Here is a 17536-nt window from a genome sequence, read left to right on the forward strand (position 1 = left end):
CGATCCCTGGCCTCACTTGGTGGGTTAAGGATGCGGGGTTGCCGTGAGCTGTGGTATAGGTTGCAGTCAAAGCTTGGATTTTCCGTTGCTGTGGCTGTGTTGTAGGCCAGCAGCTGCAGCTCCGATTAGACTCCTGGACTGGGAACCTCCATATGCTGCAGGTGCAGCCCTAAAAAAAAGCAAAACAAATCCTCGAAGGACTTAAGGTGGGAGTTGACCCAGCTGGCCCCCTGAGCCCAGGGCCCTGTGGTTCTGACCTGGGGTGTGTCGCCCCCTAGTGGGAGCCTCTGGCCCCAGCAACAGCCAGCCGCTCTCAGGCGAGCCTCCCCTGCCTGCCCCATGGGCAGCACCCAGGCACCTGCATGCACCCTTCCCCCAGCTCTCCTGCCTGGCCAGGCGGAGCTGCCTCTGCTGAGAGCCAGGTCCAGTGCTGGGGTCTCACAGACCCTCATCGCCCTGTGGCCCTGAGGCTCGGCTGTTACATGAAGAAGCAGAGGCTGGAGGGCCACCCAGAGGGTCACCGGGGGCCTGGGCCAAGCTGGCTTGGAGCCTGGGCTGACCTGAGGCCAGGCCTGTGAGGACTTTCCCGGGTTGGGAGTGGGGCAGGTCACAGGTGCTTCTTCCAGGGGAGCCCATGCCCTCCGCCCTCCTCCCCGCCCCCCACAGCTCCAGGGGTCCTGGCTCTGCCCTCCCCCACCCCCAGGTCTGCCTTGTGTTTGCACAGGCCCCGCTGCCCTCCGCGCTCGGCTTCAGTTAATAAGAAGCCTGGGCCCGGGGAGGGCCTGCCAAGTGTATAAAGGACCCGCCGGGGCCCAGAGCTCTGTCCCTCCTTCCCGCCTCTGCCTGTGAGAGGAGCGTCCAGGTTGCGGCTGGGCCATGTCCCAGCTGGTGGAATGTGTCCCCAACTTCTCGGAGGGGAAAAACCAGGAGGTGAGGTGTCATGGGTGGGGGTGGCGGGGGCAGCACAGGAGGCTCAGGGTGGGGTGGGGGCTTATCTTCTAAAGGGACGTGCGTGGGGAGTGGGGACAGGGCAGCGGGCAGCCAGGGCAGATGACTTGGCTTCTCTGTAAAAACGGGACCCTCCAGCCCACCCCATGGGCTGTGTGCGGGCGCCGGCGCCGTGCACTGCACCCCCTGTCTTGCAAGGTGGGTGCTGTTCTCATGCTCCTGAGATCTGTAGGAAACCGGCAGGGTGCCGGGTGGGGCTTCTTGCAGCCTTGGAAGCTTCCAGGCCCTTCATGGGCCTCCCCAGATGCAGGCCTCCTGGGAGCCTGACCCTCTGTGACCTTGCCTGAAGGTCACCTTCTCGGCCCGGCCGCCCCTCTGCCTGGTGTCTGCTTCCTGCCTCACTTTCTCCCGGAGGCGCTTCCCGCTGCCTCGTCCCCAGGGCTCCTGCTCTTTGGGGAATTCCCAAGTGCCCGGCCCGCATCTGTGGGGGGCAGAGGGCACGGCCCCCCTGCCGCTCCCACTTCCTCCTCCACGTGGGGAGACTGAGGTGCAGAGCTGGCTTTGTCCCCAGGTGATTGATGCCATTTCCCGAGCGGTGGCTCAGACCCCAGGCTGCGTGCTGCTGGACGTGGACTCCGGCCCCTCCACCAACCGCACCGTCTACACCTTCGTGGGGCGCCCCGAGGATGTGGTGGAGGGGGCCCTCAATGCCGCCCGGGCCGCCTACCAGCTCATCGACATGAGCAGGCACCATGGTGAGGGCCTGAGCGCAGCGGCCGCCTGGCCTGCGGGACCTGCAGAGGGCGTGGGGCTGATGGCCGGCCAGATGCTCCTTGGACCCCGTCCACGTTTCAGGGGGCCCGAGAGCCCTGTGCAGGCCCCGGGTGTGGGGACACGGCCCGACCTGCCAATAGCCCACAAACCAAACACATTCTTTGGGCGGTAGGGTCAAAGGTCGGTGGACGCACGGGGAGCTGGTCAAAAGGGCAGGGGCTGTGGCCACTCACAGTGGGGGAGGGAAGTTGCAAATGATCCCAACGGGTGGAGAGAGACGGAGGCTGACCTCCGAAGGGGGCGCCGCCTGCGGGGAGGGGGCGGCGGGGACTGCTGACCATTAACCCCCAGCGGGACTCCGTTAAGAGAAAGGTGCTCTGGAGTTCCCGCTGTGGCTCCGTGGGTTACGAACCCGACTAGGAACTAGGAGGATGCAGGTTCGATCCCTGCCCTTGCTCAGTGGGTTAAGGATCCGGTGTGGCCGTGAGCTGTGGTGTAGGTCGCAGACGTGGCTCGGATCCCGCGTTGCTGTGGCTGTGGTGTAGGCCAGCAGCTGTAGCTTGGATTCGATCCCTCGCCTGGGGACCTCCATATGCTGCAGGTGTGACCCTAAAAAGACAAGAGAGAGAGGACGCTCTGTAATCAGCACGTGGAGGCCGTCCCCCCCCACTACCGAGAGCTCGTCCGCGTGGCTTCAGGAGAGGGAGGGGTCCCCCAGGAAGATGCTGTGGCACCGGGCTGGTAGTTGGCGGTCGTGTCTGCGGATGCGTCCGCCCCACGTCCCACACCTGGACCGCCTCTGCCCCTCTCTCCACAGGGGAGCACCCTCGGATGGGCGCCCTGGACGTGTGCCCCTTCATCCCGGTGCGCGGTGTCACCATGGACGAGTGCGTGCGCTGTGCCCAGGCCTTTGGCCAGCGGCTGGCTGAGGAGCTGGGGGTGCCAGGTGAGTGCGGGGCCCAGCCTGACCCTCCCCACGTCCGTTCCTATCAGCAGCGGGCGTCCCTCCTGGATCTCCGCCCTCGCATCCTTAAACGTGCGGATTTTAAGAAAAGGAACCTATGGGGCAGGTGTGTGATGGCAGGAGTATGTGCCACTTCTCCCACCATGAGACAAACTGGTACAAGCCGCTCGAACAGACGGGGCCGTGTCAGGCGCGGCTTGACACTGCCGGGCGGCGGGATGGAGCGGCTGTTCCTCGAGGACTTGGGCAGCACGGAGGGCCCTAAACCGCCCGCGCCCCAACAGGATGACTTTGCTTTGGGGCGTTAACCCAACCAAGGAAAGGCCCAGCGCAGGGCGGGCCGGGTACTTGTGAGCCTGGGGCGCAGGCCCGGCCCTTGCGCTGTGGGCTGGGCCGGGGCTGGGGCACAGCACGCCGGGTGTCACCAAGCTTGTGCAGGTGTTGGCGGTTGGTGAGTTTCGTTCCCTTTTGTCTGCGTTCCCTAAAGTGTGTACATGCTTATGGTTCAAGGAAAATGCGTTTTGGAGACAAATCTGAATATCCTTCCAGCCCCTCGAGTCTGCTCCTGATTCTTGTGGGTGGGCAGTGGCTTTTTCTGGGGCGTCTGTGCAGGGGTGGCAGGGGCGGGGCAGAGGAGGGGTCGTGGCCCCCACGGAGTGCCCAGGTCAGTGACTGCTAACGCCCAGCGATGGGGGGCGTCTGCCCCCTCCAGGGGTGGGGGTCCCGCCCCGCCACGGCCCGGGGCCTGAGCAGGCTCCCCTTGCAGTGTACCTCTACGGCGAGGCGGCGCGGACGGCCGGTCGCCAGTCCCTGCCCGCCCTCCGGGCTGGGGAGTACGAGGCCCTCCCTGAGAAGGTGCGTGTCCCCCGCCAGGGCGGGCGGTCTGGGGCGGGCCCTCAGGGCGGGGGGCCCTCGTCCCCCCTCACCTGGTGGTGTCCCCACAGCTCAAGCAGGCCGAGTGGGCCCCTGACTTCGGCCCCAGCGCCTTCGTCCCCAGCTGGGGGGCCACGGTCGCGGGGGCGCGGAAGTTCCTCCTCGCGTTCAACATCAACCTGCTCAGCACCAGGGAGCAGGCGCACCGCATTGCCCTCGACCTGCGGGAGCAGGGCCGCGGGAAGGACCAGGTGGGCGGCCGCCGGCTTGTGCCCGGGACCCCCGAGGGCCAGCATGTCCTTGTGGAGTCCGAGGGGCCAGCCAGAGAGGGTCGGGGCTGGGTGGTGCCACGGGTGGACCTGCTGACCAGCCCACCAGGGTGTCCACTGCTGGGAAACAGATGCTTCTGAGCCCTGGGTGCCCTCGGGGGCCCCCAGTACCCCCAGGTGCCCCGGGGACCCCTAGGTGCCCCGATCCACCAAGTCTGCCGCAGTGGCTGTCACCTAGTTTGAGCATCCCTCTCACAGAAAGTTCAAGCTGGACACAGGTAGACCCCGAGATACCTGGTGAAGGAGGTGGAGGGTGATGCCATGTGCACCTGGCAGCCCCACCCCAGAGCCCGGGCCGGGGGCAGCTGCGTCCTGCAGACTTGGTTCTGCAAAAACAACATGAAAGCATAGCAACCCCCAGATCCTCTGTGCTCTGGCTGAAGTCAGAGGTCCCCCCAGGTGGCCTGAGTGGCTCCAAGGGCGAGAGCTGGGCTCTGAGTGAGGGGTGGGTGGGAGGAAGGGACACAGCCCCAGGGACAAGGGCGTGGGTGGGGTGCTGGCCGGTGGCAGGGCCTGCTCTGACCCTGCAGCTCGGGGGACAGGCGCCCCGGTGCTGACCCTGCGGGGCCTGGGTTTCCCGTGGTGGGCAGCCCCTCCCCCGCTCAGATGAGGGAGCAGAGGCAGAGGGAGGAGGACCCCCTCTCACCACCGCCCCCCACTGTCAGGGCAGCCGGCACAGTCTCAGGCCCCGCCCACCTCGGCTCGGGTAGGAGGAGGCCTCGGGTCGGCTAAGGAAGGGGCTGTCAGTTCAGGGCCCCGGAGCGGAGGGGCAGGCGGGTCTGGGAAAGCCTCGTCCTTCGCAGCCAGGACGCCTGAAGAAGGTGCAGGCCATCGGCTGGTACCTGGACGAGAAGAACCTGGCTCAGGTGTCTACAAACCTCCTGGACTTTGAGGTCACCGGGCTGCACACGGTCTTCGAGGAGACCTGCAGAGAAGCCCAGGTGAGGGGGGCGGGTCCCCGCAGTCTTCCCCCGCCCCCGCAGCATTCTCCAGCCCAGCACTCCGGGCGTCCACGTCCTGACCTCCGACCTCCGCAGGAGCTGAGCCTCCCGGTGGTGGGCTCGCAGCTGGTGGGCCTGGTGCCGCTGAAGGCCCTCCTGGACGCGGCCGCCTTCTACTGCGAGAAGGAGAACCTCTTCCTGCTGCAGGACGAGCACCGGATCCGGCTGGTGGGGGGTCGGGCCCGGGAGGAGGGGCGGGGCCGGGCCGGCTGCGGGGTGGGGGCGGTGGGGGGGCTTCTGGCCGGCACCCCTCGTGTCCTCCAGGCCTGGCCGCCGCCTCCTCTGTTTTTTTATTTTTATTTGTACAGCCCATCTGTGGCATATGGAAGTTCCCAGGCTAGGGGTCGAATTGGATCTGCAGCTGCAGGCCTGCACGGCAGCCACAGCAATGAGGGCTCCTTAACCCAATGAGTGAGGCCAGGGATCAGACCCTCACCCCTATGGACGCTATGTCAGGTCCTTAACCTGCTGAGCCACAGTGGGAACTCCCTTCTTTCTTTCGAGGGAGTTTTTGACACTGAGCACATGATTGAATTTCTGAAAGTTTTTGGCTTTTGGAGATTGAATTTATCCTTTCGTGTGTACTAACTGAGCAGAAATGGCTGGACTACCGCATCCTTTCTTTAGGCATGAGAGGCCGTGGTTTCCTTTGGGTTAAATGGAGGAGCTCCTCTGGTTTTGAGGTATTCTGGTGATTACTTTACAACAACGTGTTGAGCTCTATGTTTGACTTTATCCAGATGTACCAATTTGACCAATTCCTGTCAGTACAGGCAGACCTTGGAGTTACCGTAGGTTCGGTTCCGGGCCCCTGCAGTTCAGCGGCTCACAGGAAGGTGTTGGTTTCCCGGCGCGTAGAAAGTTGTGCTCAGACTCGGCCGTGGGCTTTGTCTGTGCAGCCGCGCATTCTCTCTAAAACACCAACCAAACCACGTACATCCCTCGTTTCAAAGTACGTTACTGCCAAAAAGGCTGACGGCCACCTGAGCCTTTCAGAGTTGTGCTCTTCCTGCTGCGGAGGGTTTGAGACGCTGCAAGTGTTACCGGATGTGACACAGACACAAAGTGAGCAGGTGCTGTCAGGAAAGTGTTGGGAGAACGATACCAAGAGACCTGCTGAAGCAAGGTTGCCACAAACATTGCCTTTGTCAAAAATGCCGTGTCTGAGGCACCGCTGGGCCTCGGTGGGGGGCGCGTCGGGCCTGTGCGCTGGGCCTGCCGTGGGGTCGCAGACGTGGCACTTGGTCCTGTCGTGGCTTCCTCTCCAGTTCCTGATGTTTTTGTTGTGGTACATGGGGGGGGGGGTTGCTTTTGGTGGTTAAATACTTTTTCAGTTTTTTTTTTAATTAATATATGTGTAACATAAAACTCGTCATCTTAGCCAGTTTTGGGTGTAGTTATGGGTCGCGGTGTTCAAGACATTTATAAGTCGTGCAGCCATCCGCCCCCCCCGTCCAGGATTCTGTGTGGCCCTGGCTCTCAGATCCCTCTGGGGGCTGCTCCAGCTCTGTTTTCCCAGCACGGACGTGGCTGTGTCCTCTTCACCGTGTCTTTAACTTCCTTCAGCATGTTCTGTAGTTTTTTTGGTGCAAGTCTTTCGCCTCCTTGGTGAAGTTAATATCCTAAGTCTTGTATTCTTTTTGATGCAATTGAGAATGGATTGTTTTTGTCATTTCTTTTCTTTTTTTTTTTTTGTCTTTTGTCTTTTGTCTTTTTGTTGTTGTTATTGTTGCTATTTCTTGGGCCGCTCCCGCGGCACATGGAGGTTCCCAGGCTAGGGGTGTAATCGGAGCTGTAGCCACTGGCCTACGCCAGAGCCACAGCAACGCAGGATCCGAGCCACGTCTGCAACCTACACCACAGCTCATGGCAACGCCGGATCGTTAACCCACTGAGCAAGGGCAGGGACCGAACCCGCAACCTCATGGTTCCTAGTCGGATTCGTTAACCACTGCGCCACGACGGGAACTCCACTCTTGGTGAAGAAAGACAAGAAAATAACGCCCTTGTGGGAGTGGCCATGCCTGCTCCAGATTTCAGTGGCTGCGCTGTTGTTTTACACTGTCATATTGTAATGCTTATCTTCTAGAGCCGTATCCGCAGTATCAACTCTGCACAGGCACTTAGTTTGGTTCTGAACGTGACATCACTCTGACCTCTGCCCTTTCCCATCTGTCTGTGGCTGGATTTCACAATCAAGCTAATTTTCCAAGCAGGGTTCCTTGGGGACTTTATCTGTGGGCCCAGGGCTGGCTGCGGCTGTGCGCGCTTGGCGGGAGGGACACGGAAGCGGTGTGGTGTCCTCCCCACGGCGTGACCTGGGTCCCTCTCGAGTTGCACGTTGGCGTCCCTGCCTAGGTCACAACACCGTTTCTGTTTCTGCTTTTGTCGCTAATGAAAGCTCCGCGGGGAGGTAGTTTAAGGACGTGTAAACACTCAGTTCCTCTGAAATTCCAGCCGCGAGTTTTAGCAGCATCGAGAATTTTCTAGCTGCATCCTCTGTAGGAAGCGTTCACCCCCACATGTGTTTACGCTTATTAATGCGTTTGATGCGTTTCTTCTTCTTTGCACACGCTTTTTCATACTCTTTGAAAATTCTGAGGTCGGCAGTCTTTGAAGTTCTCTTTGCAAGCCCTCGTGTCTGTCGACCGTCAGCGTGATGCGTGTTCTTGCGTTTGTGGCTTGGATGCTGGGCCCGCTCTCCGTACTTTGCTCCGTGGCACTTCTCCGATGCCTGCTGGCGTTTGCCTCTGAGATCGCTTGAGATGAGGCTCTGCCTGGGGCTGTGGGACTCCGCAGGGAGAGGATGCTGTGTCAACCGTGGCCCTCCTCCCGGCGGGGAGGCGTGTGGTTAGAGTTCCCAGGAGAGATGTTTTCCTGCTTCACCAAAGGCACGTCAAAGACCAGGACGTCCCCAGTTACTTCCTGCGGCCGGTGGCTTTTTCCTAATTCATCCTTGGCAACGTCGTCTTTCAGGGGTCTCCAGTCTGACCCCCACTCTGGAGGGGCTGCTCAGACGCCTCTAGGGGAGCCAGCCTCCGGGAGGGGAGGCTTTCTGGGCATTTCTGGCGTGGAAGGATGTGCGTTATGTCCCGCTGGCTTCCCCGGCACTGGAATACACGCTTGATGCTGCTGCTCCTCTTTCTGGGGCTTTCTGCGCAGGGCCAGCCCTCGGGGTGCCAGGCCGTCCCCCGGGCTGGGCTTCACTGCTTCAGGCTGTGCTCGTCACCTGCTATTTTGTGTGGAGAGTGCAGCCTGAGGCTCACGGGGCTGGGGCTGTGCTGCCGCCCCCCAGGACTGTAAAGCGTCTGCAGGGCTCTTCTGTGGAAAGAATTCTGCTCTGAAATTGAGACATTTCCGACTTTATTTTGAATTTAAGTAAAATGGGCTCTTCGTCACGCAAGTCTGGCATTTGGACAGATGAGGCCGCCCGGCCTTCAAGAACCAGAGCGGCTCTGACTCCCGGGCAGCTGGAATCTTGTCCCAGGAGGCAGTTGTCCCGGCCTCTTTCCGGCCGCAGGCCCGGGTGACCGGGTGACGGTCCAGAGGTCGTGTGGGCCCCTGCGCTGGGCCGGGACCTGCCTCGCTGGCTGCTGGTGGGCGGGGGCGGCCAGAGGCCCCTGGGGTGGCAGCAATGGGGCCTCGCCGTCGAGGGGACTCCAGGTCACCGGCCCCTCTTCCAGGTGGTGAATCGGCTGGGCCTGGACTCCCTGGCTCCCTTCAAACCCAAGGAGCGGATTATCGAGTGAGCAGCCCCCCCACCCCGCAGCCCTTCCAGAACCCCGCTCCATCGCCAGGCGTGGGGCTCGCTCTGTCCTGTCTGGTCAGCCCCCACCCCGCAGCTGTGGTGCCCACAGGGCCCAGGCCCCTCCCCTGTGCTGGTGCGGGCAAGGGGAGGGCGGCCTGGCCCCAGCCTCCCTGCCTGGCAGCAACAACCCAGGACCCTGTGCCCCCATCCCCTGTCCCTGCCCAAGGCAGACCACCCGCCCCCAGCACGCCTGCACCCCGCCCCCGCAGGTACCTCGTCCCCGAAGCTGGGCCTGAGCAGAGCCTGCTGCACAAGCCCCTGCGCACCTTTGTCCGCGAGGTGGGCTCCCGCTCGGCGGCCCCGGGGGCGGCTCTGTGGCCGCAGCCACTGCAGCCATGGTGAGTGGGGCCTGGGCTGGGATGCGCGGAGCGGGGCCGGCGGGGTCAGCGCGCCGGCCTGGTGGGTCCCACGAGCTCCCCCCCCACAGGGTGCTGCGCTGGCCTCCATGGTCGGCCTGATGACCTACGGGCGGCGCCAGTTCGAGCACCTGGACGCCACCATGCGCCGCCTGATCCCGCCCTTCCACGCGGCCTCAGCCAAGCTGACCTCGCTGGTGGACGCTGACGCCCGGGCCTTCGAGGCCTACCTGGTGCGTGTGCACACGGCCCCCCGCCCGCCCGCCAAGCAGCCCCAGCGAGAACGGGGTCTGTGGACAGAGAGAAGCCTGGGCCGGGTCACAGAGGAGGGGCCGGAGGGGAGAGCGGGCTCGCTGCCCTCAGCCCCTGCCTCCCGCCTGGGCAGGGCTGAGCCCAGTGGGGTTGGCACAGGGCGGGGTGGGAGGGGAGAAGGGCACCTGCCCCAGGCTTGGCCAGGCCCAGTGCCCCCCGGCCCAGCTCTCTCTGAGTCCCCTGAAGGGCCGGCACCCAGACCTTCAGGCGCTGGAGCAGGGCAGGGTCCCCAGAAGAGCTCAGGTCCTGGGAAGGGCGGGAGCAGAAACCTTCCCAGAGAAATGCTGGGTGTCACGTCTCAGAGGTCAGAGAGGACGGTTCAGCCCCCGGCGGAAAGGGCCACCGCGGAGCTGGGACCCTCCAGTGAGGCGGGACGTGCAGGTGGCTAGATCCAGACTGGGTCCAGGAGGGCGGCAGAGAAGGGCGTCTGTCAGAGCCGGGGCACAGGTCGGAGTGTAAGGAGAGGAAGTCCCAGGCACGTCTGAAAGCAGATCCACTGGGGGGCACCCAGGAGAGGCGGGAGGGAGGGAGCCGGACCCGCCTGGGGATGGGCAGGGGCAGGAGCACGTGGGCCAGGTGACCTTGGGGGTGACCTCTGGGCGCTGATGTGAGCCTGAGTCTGCACCTGGGGACAGTCTCGTCTGAGGGCGTCACGACAGAGGAGGTGACCCTCTGACTGAAGCTGAGTCCCCGCACCGCTGGCAGCCGTCGCTGGGCACGCACGTGGTGGGCAGGCTGTAGCAGTGATTTGGGAAGGGTTGTGGCCCCAGGGTGGGCGCGTTTCCCCTTTGAAGGATGCTGCCCCGTGGCCCTGGTAGCAGTTGTGCAGATGGAGGCCGGGAGTGGTCCTTGCCCCCCAGTCCCACGACCGTGGCCGTGCTGCCCTGGCAGGAGTGCCTCATCACGCCTGGAGCTGCGGGAGGGGCATTTCCAGGCATTGTGCAGCGGTTTTATGTCCTTTTCAGGAACGCGAAGGGTCCTTTTCTCTCCTTTCTCTTAGCGCTCACCACAACTTCTGGCAAGGCAGGGGGCACTGCGTGACTTTTGACCTCACTTGTGCTGGTTTCTGACAGCACGAGTTTGTGTTTTTATGTCATCGAATCTTCAGTCTTTCTCTTGCTCTTTCCTGGGTGCGGTGTTTCCTGGGTAGTTTAAACAGCCCCCTAGGCCGGCCTTAGCGACGGCCTCCCACGGGTCTTTAGGCAGCTGTGCTCTGGTGAACTTCGGACATGGAGAGGTGTTTAAAGAGAAGCACACGTATAAATATTAATATATAATTATTAATATTAAGAACAAATGCTAAAAATTCCAACTCGAAATTAGAAATAAGACAAATAAATGTAGAACAAATGGGAAGAGGAGTAGAAAATGAAAATCTAATCAAAAGACAGGAAAGAGAAATAGGGAGTTCCCATGGTGGCTCAGCAGTTAACGAACCCCACTAGCATTCATGAGGATGTGGGTTCGATTCCTGGCCTCGCTCAGTGGGTTAAGGATCCAGTGTTGCCATGAGCTGTGGTGTAGGTTGCAGATGCGGCTTGGATCTGGTGTAGCTGTGGCTGTGACAGAGGCTGGCAGCTATAGCTCCGATTGGACTCCACCTCCATGTGCCATGGGTGTGGCCCTAAAAAAGCAAAAAAAAAAAAAAAAAAAAAAAAAAGGAGAGAAAAAGGAAAATAGCAGAAGGGGTAGTTTAGAGAAGACCTAAAACAAAATGGAGAAAATAAATGTAGAGCCAGTGGCAATCTCTCTCCCTCACACACACATGCACTGGTGGAGTGGCGGGGCTACGGGAGGGCCATTTCTATACATTTTGAGAGCATCACGCACACACGTGTGAGATCATCACACACACGTGAGAGCACCACACACACACATATGTGACAACAGGAGACACTGCGCTGGTGTATGTTCCCAGTCAGCAACAAGAAGGACTTTTTTTTTGGCTTTTGTCTTTTTTTAGGGCCGCACCCGTGGCATATGGAGGGAGGTTCCCAGGCTAGGGGTCGAATCGGAGCTGTAGCCGCAGGTCTACGCCAGAGCCACGGTAACGCGGAATCCGAGCCGTGTCTGCGACCTACACCACAGCTCACGGCAACGCCGGATCCCTAACCCACTGAGTGGGGCCAGGGATCGAACCCACAACCTCATGGTTCCTAGTTGGATTCGTTTCTGCTGTGCCATGACGGGAACTCCGAAGATGGACTTTTGAAAAAAATCAGAAAACATCCTTACGGCCCACCAAATACATCAGCAATTCCTAGACGGCGTCGAGAGGTGGCCGTGTGCTCCCTCCGTCCCCAAAACAAGCCTCACGAGGAATCAGAAAACACGCCTGACCGGTGGGCCGCCTCCAGTGGACACAGACACGGCTGCGCGAAGCAGACCCGACAAAGTGGGCAGAGAGCTGCGCCGTGGAGACAGAGCCCAGGTCCCGCGGGCGAGAGCAGAGCGCCGGGGACTGGAGCCGCGCGTCGGTGCTGGCGGAACCTGGCTCCGGTCGGGTCCGGGGACTGTTTGCTGACGGGCCAGCAGACTGGTAACGACTTCTGGGTGGTGATTTGGCCGAAACAACGAAAGCAGAAGGGCCCGAACCCGGCCAGCTGCCCTGACCCGTCCAGAGACCCTGCCCGTGGGCAGAGCCGGTCGGCGGGCATGGGAGCCAGGTGCTCACAGCACGAGCGGAGGACGCCTCGCGGGACCGCTCCCAGGAGGACGCTGGTTGTGTGGCACCTTCTGGACAGGGGTTCCGGCCTTGAAGCTCATGCCTGGATCTGGGAGGCTGTACAGTTGCTGTGACCGGAGACTGTGCCGCGGGCGGGCCTGGGTCTGGGCACCTCTTGCCCTCTGGCCTAGCCCTTTGGCTCCCAGCAGGCCTGACACCAGGGCCGATCAACCCAGAACGGGCAGGAGCACGTCTGGGTGTTGACCCTGCAGGGTGGTGTGGGCACTGCCGGAGCCCTTCCCTTTACGGGGGCCTGTGTGGCGGGGACAGGCCCCCCATCGCAGTCACTCACCCCTGCGTGTCTGTGTTTGCCCTGGCAGAAAGCGATGAAGCTGCCCAAGGACACACCCGAGGACAAGGACAGGTGAGTGGGCAGTGGCTGGGGGTGGTGCTACGCCGGGCCGCGCACGTCCAGGCACCTCGAAAGGCCTTCAGTCCCTCTCTGGGGTGGGTTGTGATTAGAGACCTGTTTCCCTGTGGGCCCCACCCTGGGTCTGTCTGCTCGGAGCAGAGCTGGCAGGGTGGTTTGCCAGTCCCTGGGTACCCCCGGCTCTGACAACTGGCCCCTCGCTTTCAGGCGTGCGGCTGCCCTGCAGGAGGGGCTGAGGCAGGCAGTGGCTGTGCCCCTGGCGCTGGCGGAGACGGTGGCCTCGCTGTGGCCGGCACTGCAGGAGCTGGCCCTGTGTGGGAACCTGGCCTGCCGATCTGACCTGCAGGTGCGCGGTGGGGGCAGTGTGGATGCGTGTGGGCACCACTGCCCTTTCCTGGGTGTTTACTGGACCAGGTTGGACACAGCTCTTCATGGGCGTCGTGGTCAGTCTCAGCCGCAGGGCCGGCTCGCTTACCCACTTCTAGGCGGGCATCCAGGGTCTTGTTAAGGTTGCAGGCAGAGGGGCAGAAACGCAGATGTGTCTCTAGGTTCCATACCCAACCGTCCCCCAGGAAGCCCCGGCCCCTCCTTCCTGGCCATTGCTCCTTCTTCCCACGCCCCAGGGTGGCTCTCAGGTGTGCATACACCTGTCCACGGCCTGCGCATGGAGGGCTCGGGGCCAGGAGCTCCGAGCAGGCCCGGACGTGTGCTGCCCATCCCGAGCCCATGGCACAGGGTCTTTACAGGGAAGACACCTGTTCCGTGCCTGGTCCTGAGGCTGCAGAGAAGTGTCCCCTCTCCCTGGAAAGGTGGCTGCCTGTGAGTTGTTGAGAATGTTCTGGCAGCTGTCTGAGCACAGAGGCTGAGGTTTTCAAGTTCTAGGCCCTTCCTGGTGCCCATCTGTGCGCTGCCTGACCCCTCGGCCGGGTGGGGCATATGAGCATCTAACACGCGTGCTCACGGGTAAGGGCCCCCCTGCTGCCAGCTCCTGCCAGGCCCAGCACGAGGCAGCATTTGGTTATGCGGTCAGGGCCCGAGGCTGGGGAGTGTGGACCCGGCTGGTGAGTGGTCCCCCACCCCGTGCCCTGGATCCTCCCCGCGCCGCCACCGAGGGTGGCCTTCTGTCCAGTGACTCCCAGCTCCAGAGGGCCATGCGAAGGCTCACCCTGTGCCCCAGTGACCAGACTCAGTGGCGTGCGGGAGGCGGGGCCTCACGCATAGGAGTTGCTAGAAGGTGGGGGATGGGGGGTTGCTTCCAGTTTCTGGACGGGCCAGAGGAGACGGCCCAGCCGCCGCCTGGGAGCCCACGGGCTCGTCACTTGCGCTTCACATGAGGCCTGAGGCCCCAGCCCGTGACCCTGGGCTGAGGGGTGGGCAGGGCGCAGCTCACCACGCACCCCATCCCGGACGCGGCCCTGCCTGGTGGCTGTTGCAGGTGGCAGCCAAGGCCCTGGAGACAGGTGTGTTTGGTGCCTATTTCAACGTGCTCATCAACCTGAAAGATGTCACGGATGACGCGTTTAAGGCCCAGGTGAGCAGGGGCTCTGGCGGGCCCACCGAGAGGCCTGGAGGGTGCCCTCGGGGTGCGTTCACAGACGCGGGCCTGCGGGGGCCTGGCCAGCGGGTCCTTGAGGGAGGGACGTGCCCATCTGGCGAGCCACTCCTCCGCCTCCCGCTGGTGACGAGGCCTGGCTCGTGGGCCCGAGCATCGGGGGTCCTGAGGCCTTCTCTCGGGTTCTCTGTGGCGCCAGCTTGCCCTCCCTCCCTCCCTCCCGTGAGGCTCTGGCCAGGGCGGGGTCACCCGGTGGGCGGCGTGGGAATTCAGAGCAGGCAAGCCCTGCGGTTGCCTCGGCTTCAGCCTTTGTGGTCACGTCGCTCTTGCTGTGGTCGGAGTAAAAGTCGCAGAGGACGGAACTCATGTTAACGCGGCATCGCGCGTGTCCACGGTCTGTGCGACACCCTGTCTCGCCCTGGAGCAGTCTCGTCCCCCTGCAGTCACCCTGTCCCCAGCCCTGGCCAACACCCACGTGCTCTGTGACGTTGCCACCATCCTTAAAAAGGCGTCCCAGCTCAGAAAGGGAGCCCCTTGGCCTTTTCCAGGGCCAGCGGCTCCACCTTCCTGCTCCAGCCAGGCTGGGCTTGGCCATCAGGGAGGTGGCTGGCCTCCACGTGGGCGTCGAGATGACACGCAGGCCACTTGAGAGCTGTCCGTTCAGGTTGGGCCTTGGGGATGCAGCCGTGCCCTCGGCAGTCATGGCTAAAGTGAGGAGACCAGGAGGGGGGAGCTGGGGTGTGCCTGGCCCCAAATCTCAGGAAAGACAGACGGGCGCCTCCCATACCCACTGAGAGACGCGTGAGGAGCTCTGGGCCCTCAGATCAGGGGCCGGGGTCACCCAGAGTGGACAGCCCGGGAGGTGGCAGGGAGGCCTGGGCAGCGGGCTCGGGGCGGGGCAGGCGTGGCGATGTCGGGCCCTGTGTCCGTCAGGTCCGTCAGCGCATCTCCAGCCTCCTGCAGGAAGCCAAGACCCAGGCGGCACTGGTGCTGGACCGGCTGGAGGCCCGGCAGGCGTGACGGCGGGAGGGGCACCTCCCTGGACCCTGTCCTTGCTGTGGCCCCTCACTGTCTGGACGACAGGGTGGCCTCCAGACCTGTCCTGGGGGGCCCGGAGAGGGCAGGGAGTGGGGGGCAAGGAAGGGGGGGCTCTGGGGGCAGTGGCATCACCTTCTGTCACCTGTGGCTTCCAGTAAAGTGATGACACACCAGTGTGTGCAGGCTGTGTGGGGGACCAGTGGGGGACTGGGGAGGGCTGAGCTGAGCGGCAGGGAGGGAACCCGCAATGTCTGAGTGTGGGGCCCCAGAGCCCGGCACCATCACCAGAGCAATTGGGGGACAGAACCTCCTAGCAGGACCTCTGCTTCTCATGGAGCGACATGGGCCATGCTGCCCGATGGGTGAGGGCACCAGGGGTTCCCCTGAGGTGAGGGGTGGCCGGGCCAGCTCCTTACAGGACAGGAGAGGAGAAGGAGCAGGTGGCCAGGAGTTGACGGTGATGTTTGGCCACTTCCCATGTCCCAGCAAGAGACGGCAAAGCCTCGCAGCGGGGGTCCCGGGAAGGGGTCCTTGGCACTGGGTGCTGACTTCTCAGTGAAAGCTCGGGGCGAGGCCCAGTGGTGGGGGAGCCAGGTCAGGGGACCAGGGGCCCTCTGTCTTCTGCCATGTCCCCTGCAGGGCCAGGGTGGTGAGGGAGTGTGGGTGTGGAGACTCCCCAGGACTGGGGGCTACAAGGCAGACCCAGCCCCACCTGGCAGACCCTCTATCAGACTCTATGGTGATAGAGGGAGGGCCTTGGGGTCCTGGGTGGGGCCAAGGAGGAGGTGGAGCAGGCAGGAAGTGTGTGTGGGGGGACCCTGGGGGACCTGGAGGCCCAGGCAGGTGGCTGTGTTGCCCCAGGAGGGTAACACCCTTGAGGCTTCGAGCTGCGAGGGCTGGAGGTCTGCTTGGCTGCTGCGGGACCAGCATCACCAGGCAGCTGCAGGTGGAGGCTCCACCTTTTAAAATAGGCAGAGTGATCCGTGGTCCCAAACCTGGGATTTGCAGAGATTCCCGCAGAGAAGCCCCACCGCCCCGTCCCCACCAGCCCCTTCGTGTCCTTTTCAGGAAATCACTGAATTCCCTCTTTGTCCGTGTAGTGTTTATTTAGGTCACCACAAACACGAGTAGATAGAGATTCTTAATGCTTCCTTCCTTCACTACGTAAAGAGAGCAGATCAAATGCTGAATTTTATTTCTACTTAACCAGAGGCCTGGATATCTTTCAAGTTCAGAGAGACTCCTACTTAATATGCTTTTTATTCCCTCATTCTTTCCCGATTTTTCCTTCACCGTTTTGTAGTGAAATGTAAGATACATTCAGGAAGGCGCTTGAGCTAAGTGTTTGTGACCAAGCGTGTCTGCCCCACCACAGAATCCTCCTGACCTGTCTATACCATCAGGCTCCCTCCTTAAAATATCCCCATGCAAACAGACATCCTAACGTGCTGAGGCCCCGCTTGGGGACAGAGAGAGATTTCGTTGGTCAGCGCTGTTTTCAGCCCAAAGCCAACCAAGCGGAGGTGGATTCCATGGTTGAGGCACAGAGCAATCTGGGGGACCCCAAGGGGTGAGCATGGGTTATGTGAATGGTCCCAGCATCCCCATGGCACAGACACTTGGGAGTTGGGGAGCCAAAGGGGTTCAAAGCCTTTATTGGGCTAGGGAGTGTGTACACAGTGGGGGCAGGGCCTGTGGTCACCACTCACTCTGATGGGGGCAAGTGACCCCCAGAGACCTGGGAGCCGGGCCAGGAGGGCTGGCAGAGAGCCTGCGGAGGGCACTGGAGGGAGGATGGGTCTGGGAAGGAGGCTGGGCTGAAAGAGGCCGGCCCAGGAAGCCCCCGGGTCCCAAGAGGGCATAGCGGGCGGGGCATGGTCGGAAGGCACCGAGGGTGGTGGGCGGGGGTCCTCCACTGCTGACTTTACACCCACACGAGGAGAGACAGTCTTCTGCGTGCAGGACCCCTCCTGGGGTCTGAGTAGCACCACGGACAGGGGGACAGCGCCCAGGGGGTGTCGGGGGGCCAGGAGTGGGGCTCGTGGGGCCAGGAGGGGCGGGGCAGGGGGCTGGGGTGGGGGGTCGGGGGGCGCTAGCAGATCCAGCGGATGAACCTGTCAAAGAAGCCGGGCTGGACCAGGCTGTCGTAGTCCTTCTCGCGGAAGACGGCGGCCTCATCGCCCAGGCTGATCTTGGACAGCACATCCGCGTCCACGTCGCTGCCCACAGCCACCACGGTGGGCACCACGTTCTGCTTGCGCATGGAGTGCACCGCCTCCTCCAGACTCTCGTTGCCCGTGATGCCGTCCGTGAGGAACACGAAGGCCAGCTCGGCGTGGCGGCGCGCCCCGGCCGGGGCGCCGAGCACCACCTGGTTGATGGCGTGCACGATGCCCGTGCCCACGTGCGAGAAGGAGTTGAGGTAGCGCGAGCTCGCCAGCGCCTCCTGGATGACCGTCAGGTTGAAGGTCAGCGGGAAGGCCACT

At 62.6% G+C, this 17536-nt stretch overlaps 2 protein-coding genes across 2 annotated transcripts in view; one reads left to right on the plus strand and one right to left on the minus strand.

The window, feature by feature from the left end:
- The first annotated feature begins 849 nt into the window (after nt 1-849).
- On the plus strand, nt 850-15222 carry FTCD (formimidoyltransferase cyclodeaminase). The gene is given in 15 exon segments (NM_214275.1): nt 850-930; nt 1520-1703; nt 2540-2668; nt 3453-3541; nt 3631-3810; nt 4692-4829; nt 4926-5057; nt 8573-8634; nt 8907-9005; nt 9008-9035; nt 9125-9286; nt 12411-12454; nt 12668-12806; nt 13896-13991; nt 14946-15222. Coding segments are annotated over 15 exon segments (1623 nt in total). The 5' UTR covers nt 850-876; the 3' UTR covers nt 15033-15222.
- A 915-nt stretch (nt 15223-16137) lies between these two features.
- The window catches only part of COL6A2 (collagen type VI alpha 2 chain), a 34765-nt gene continuing 33366 nt past the window's right edge, over nt 16138-17536 (minus strand). Inside the window, 1 exon segment of the mRNA XM_021082499.1 lies at nt 16138-17534. Coding sequence (XP_020938158.1) covers nt 17143-17534 — 392 coding nt within the window. The 3' untranslated portion in view covers nt 16138-17142.

Source organism: Sus scrofa, unplaced genomic scaffold, assembly GCF_000003025.6.
Source record: "Sus scrofa isolate TJ Tabasco breed Duroc unplaced genomic scaffold, Sscrofa11.1 Contig944, whole genome shotgun sequence".
NCBI classification, from domain to species: Eukaryota; Metazoa; Chordata; class Mammalia; order Artiodactyla; family Suidae; genus Sus; species Sus scrofa.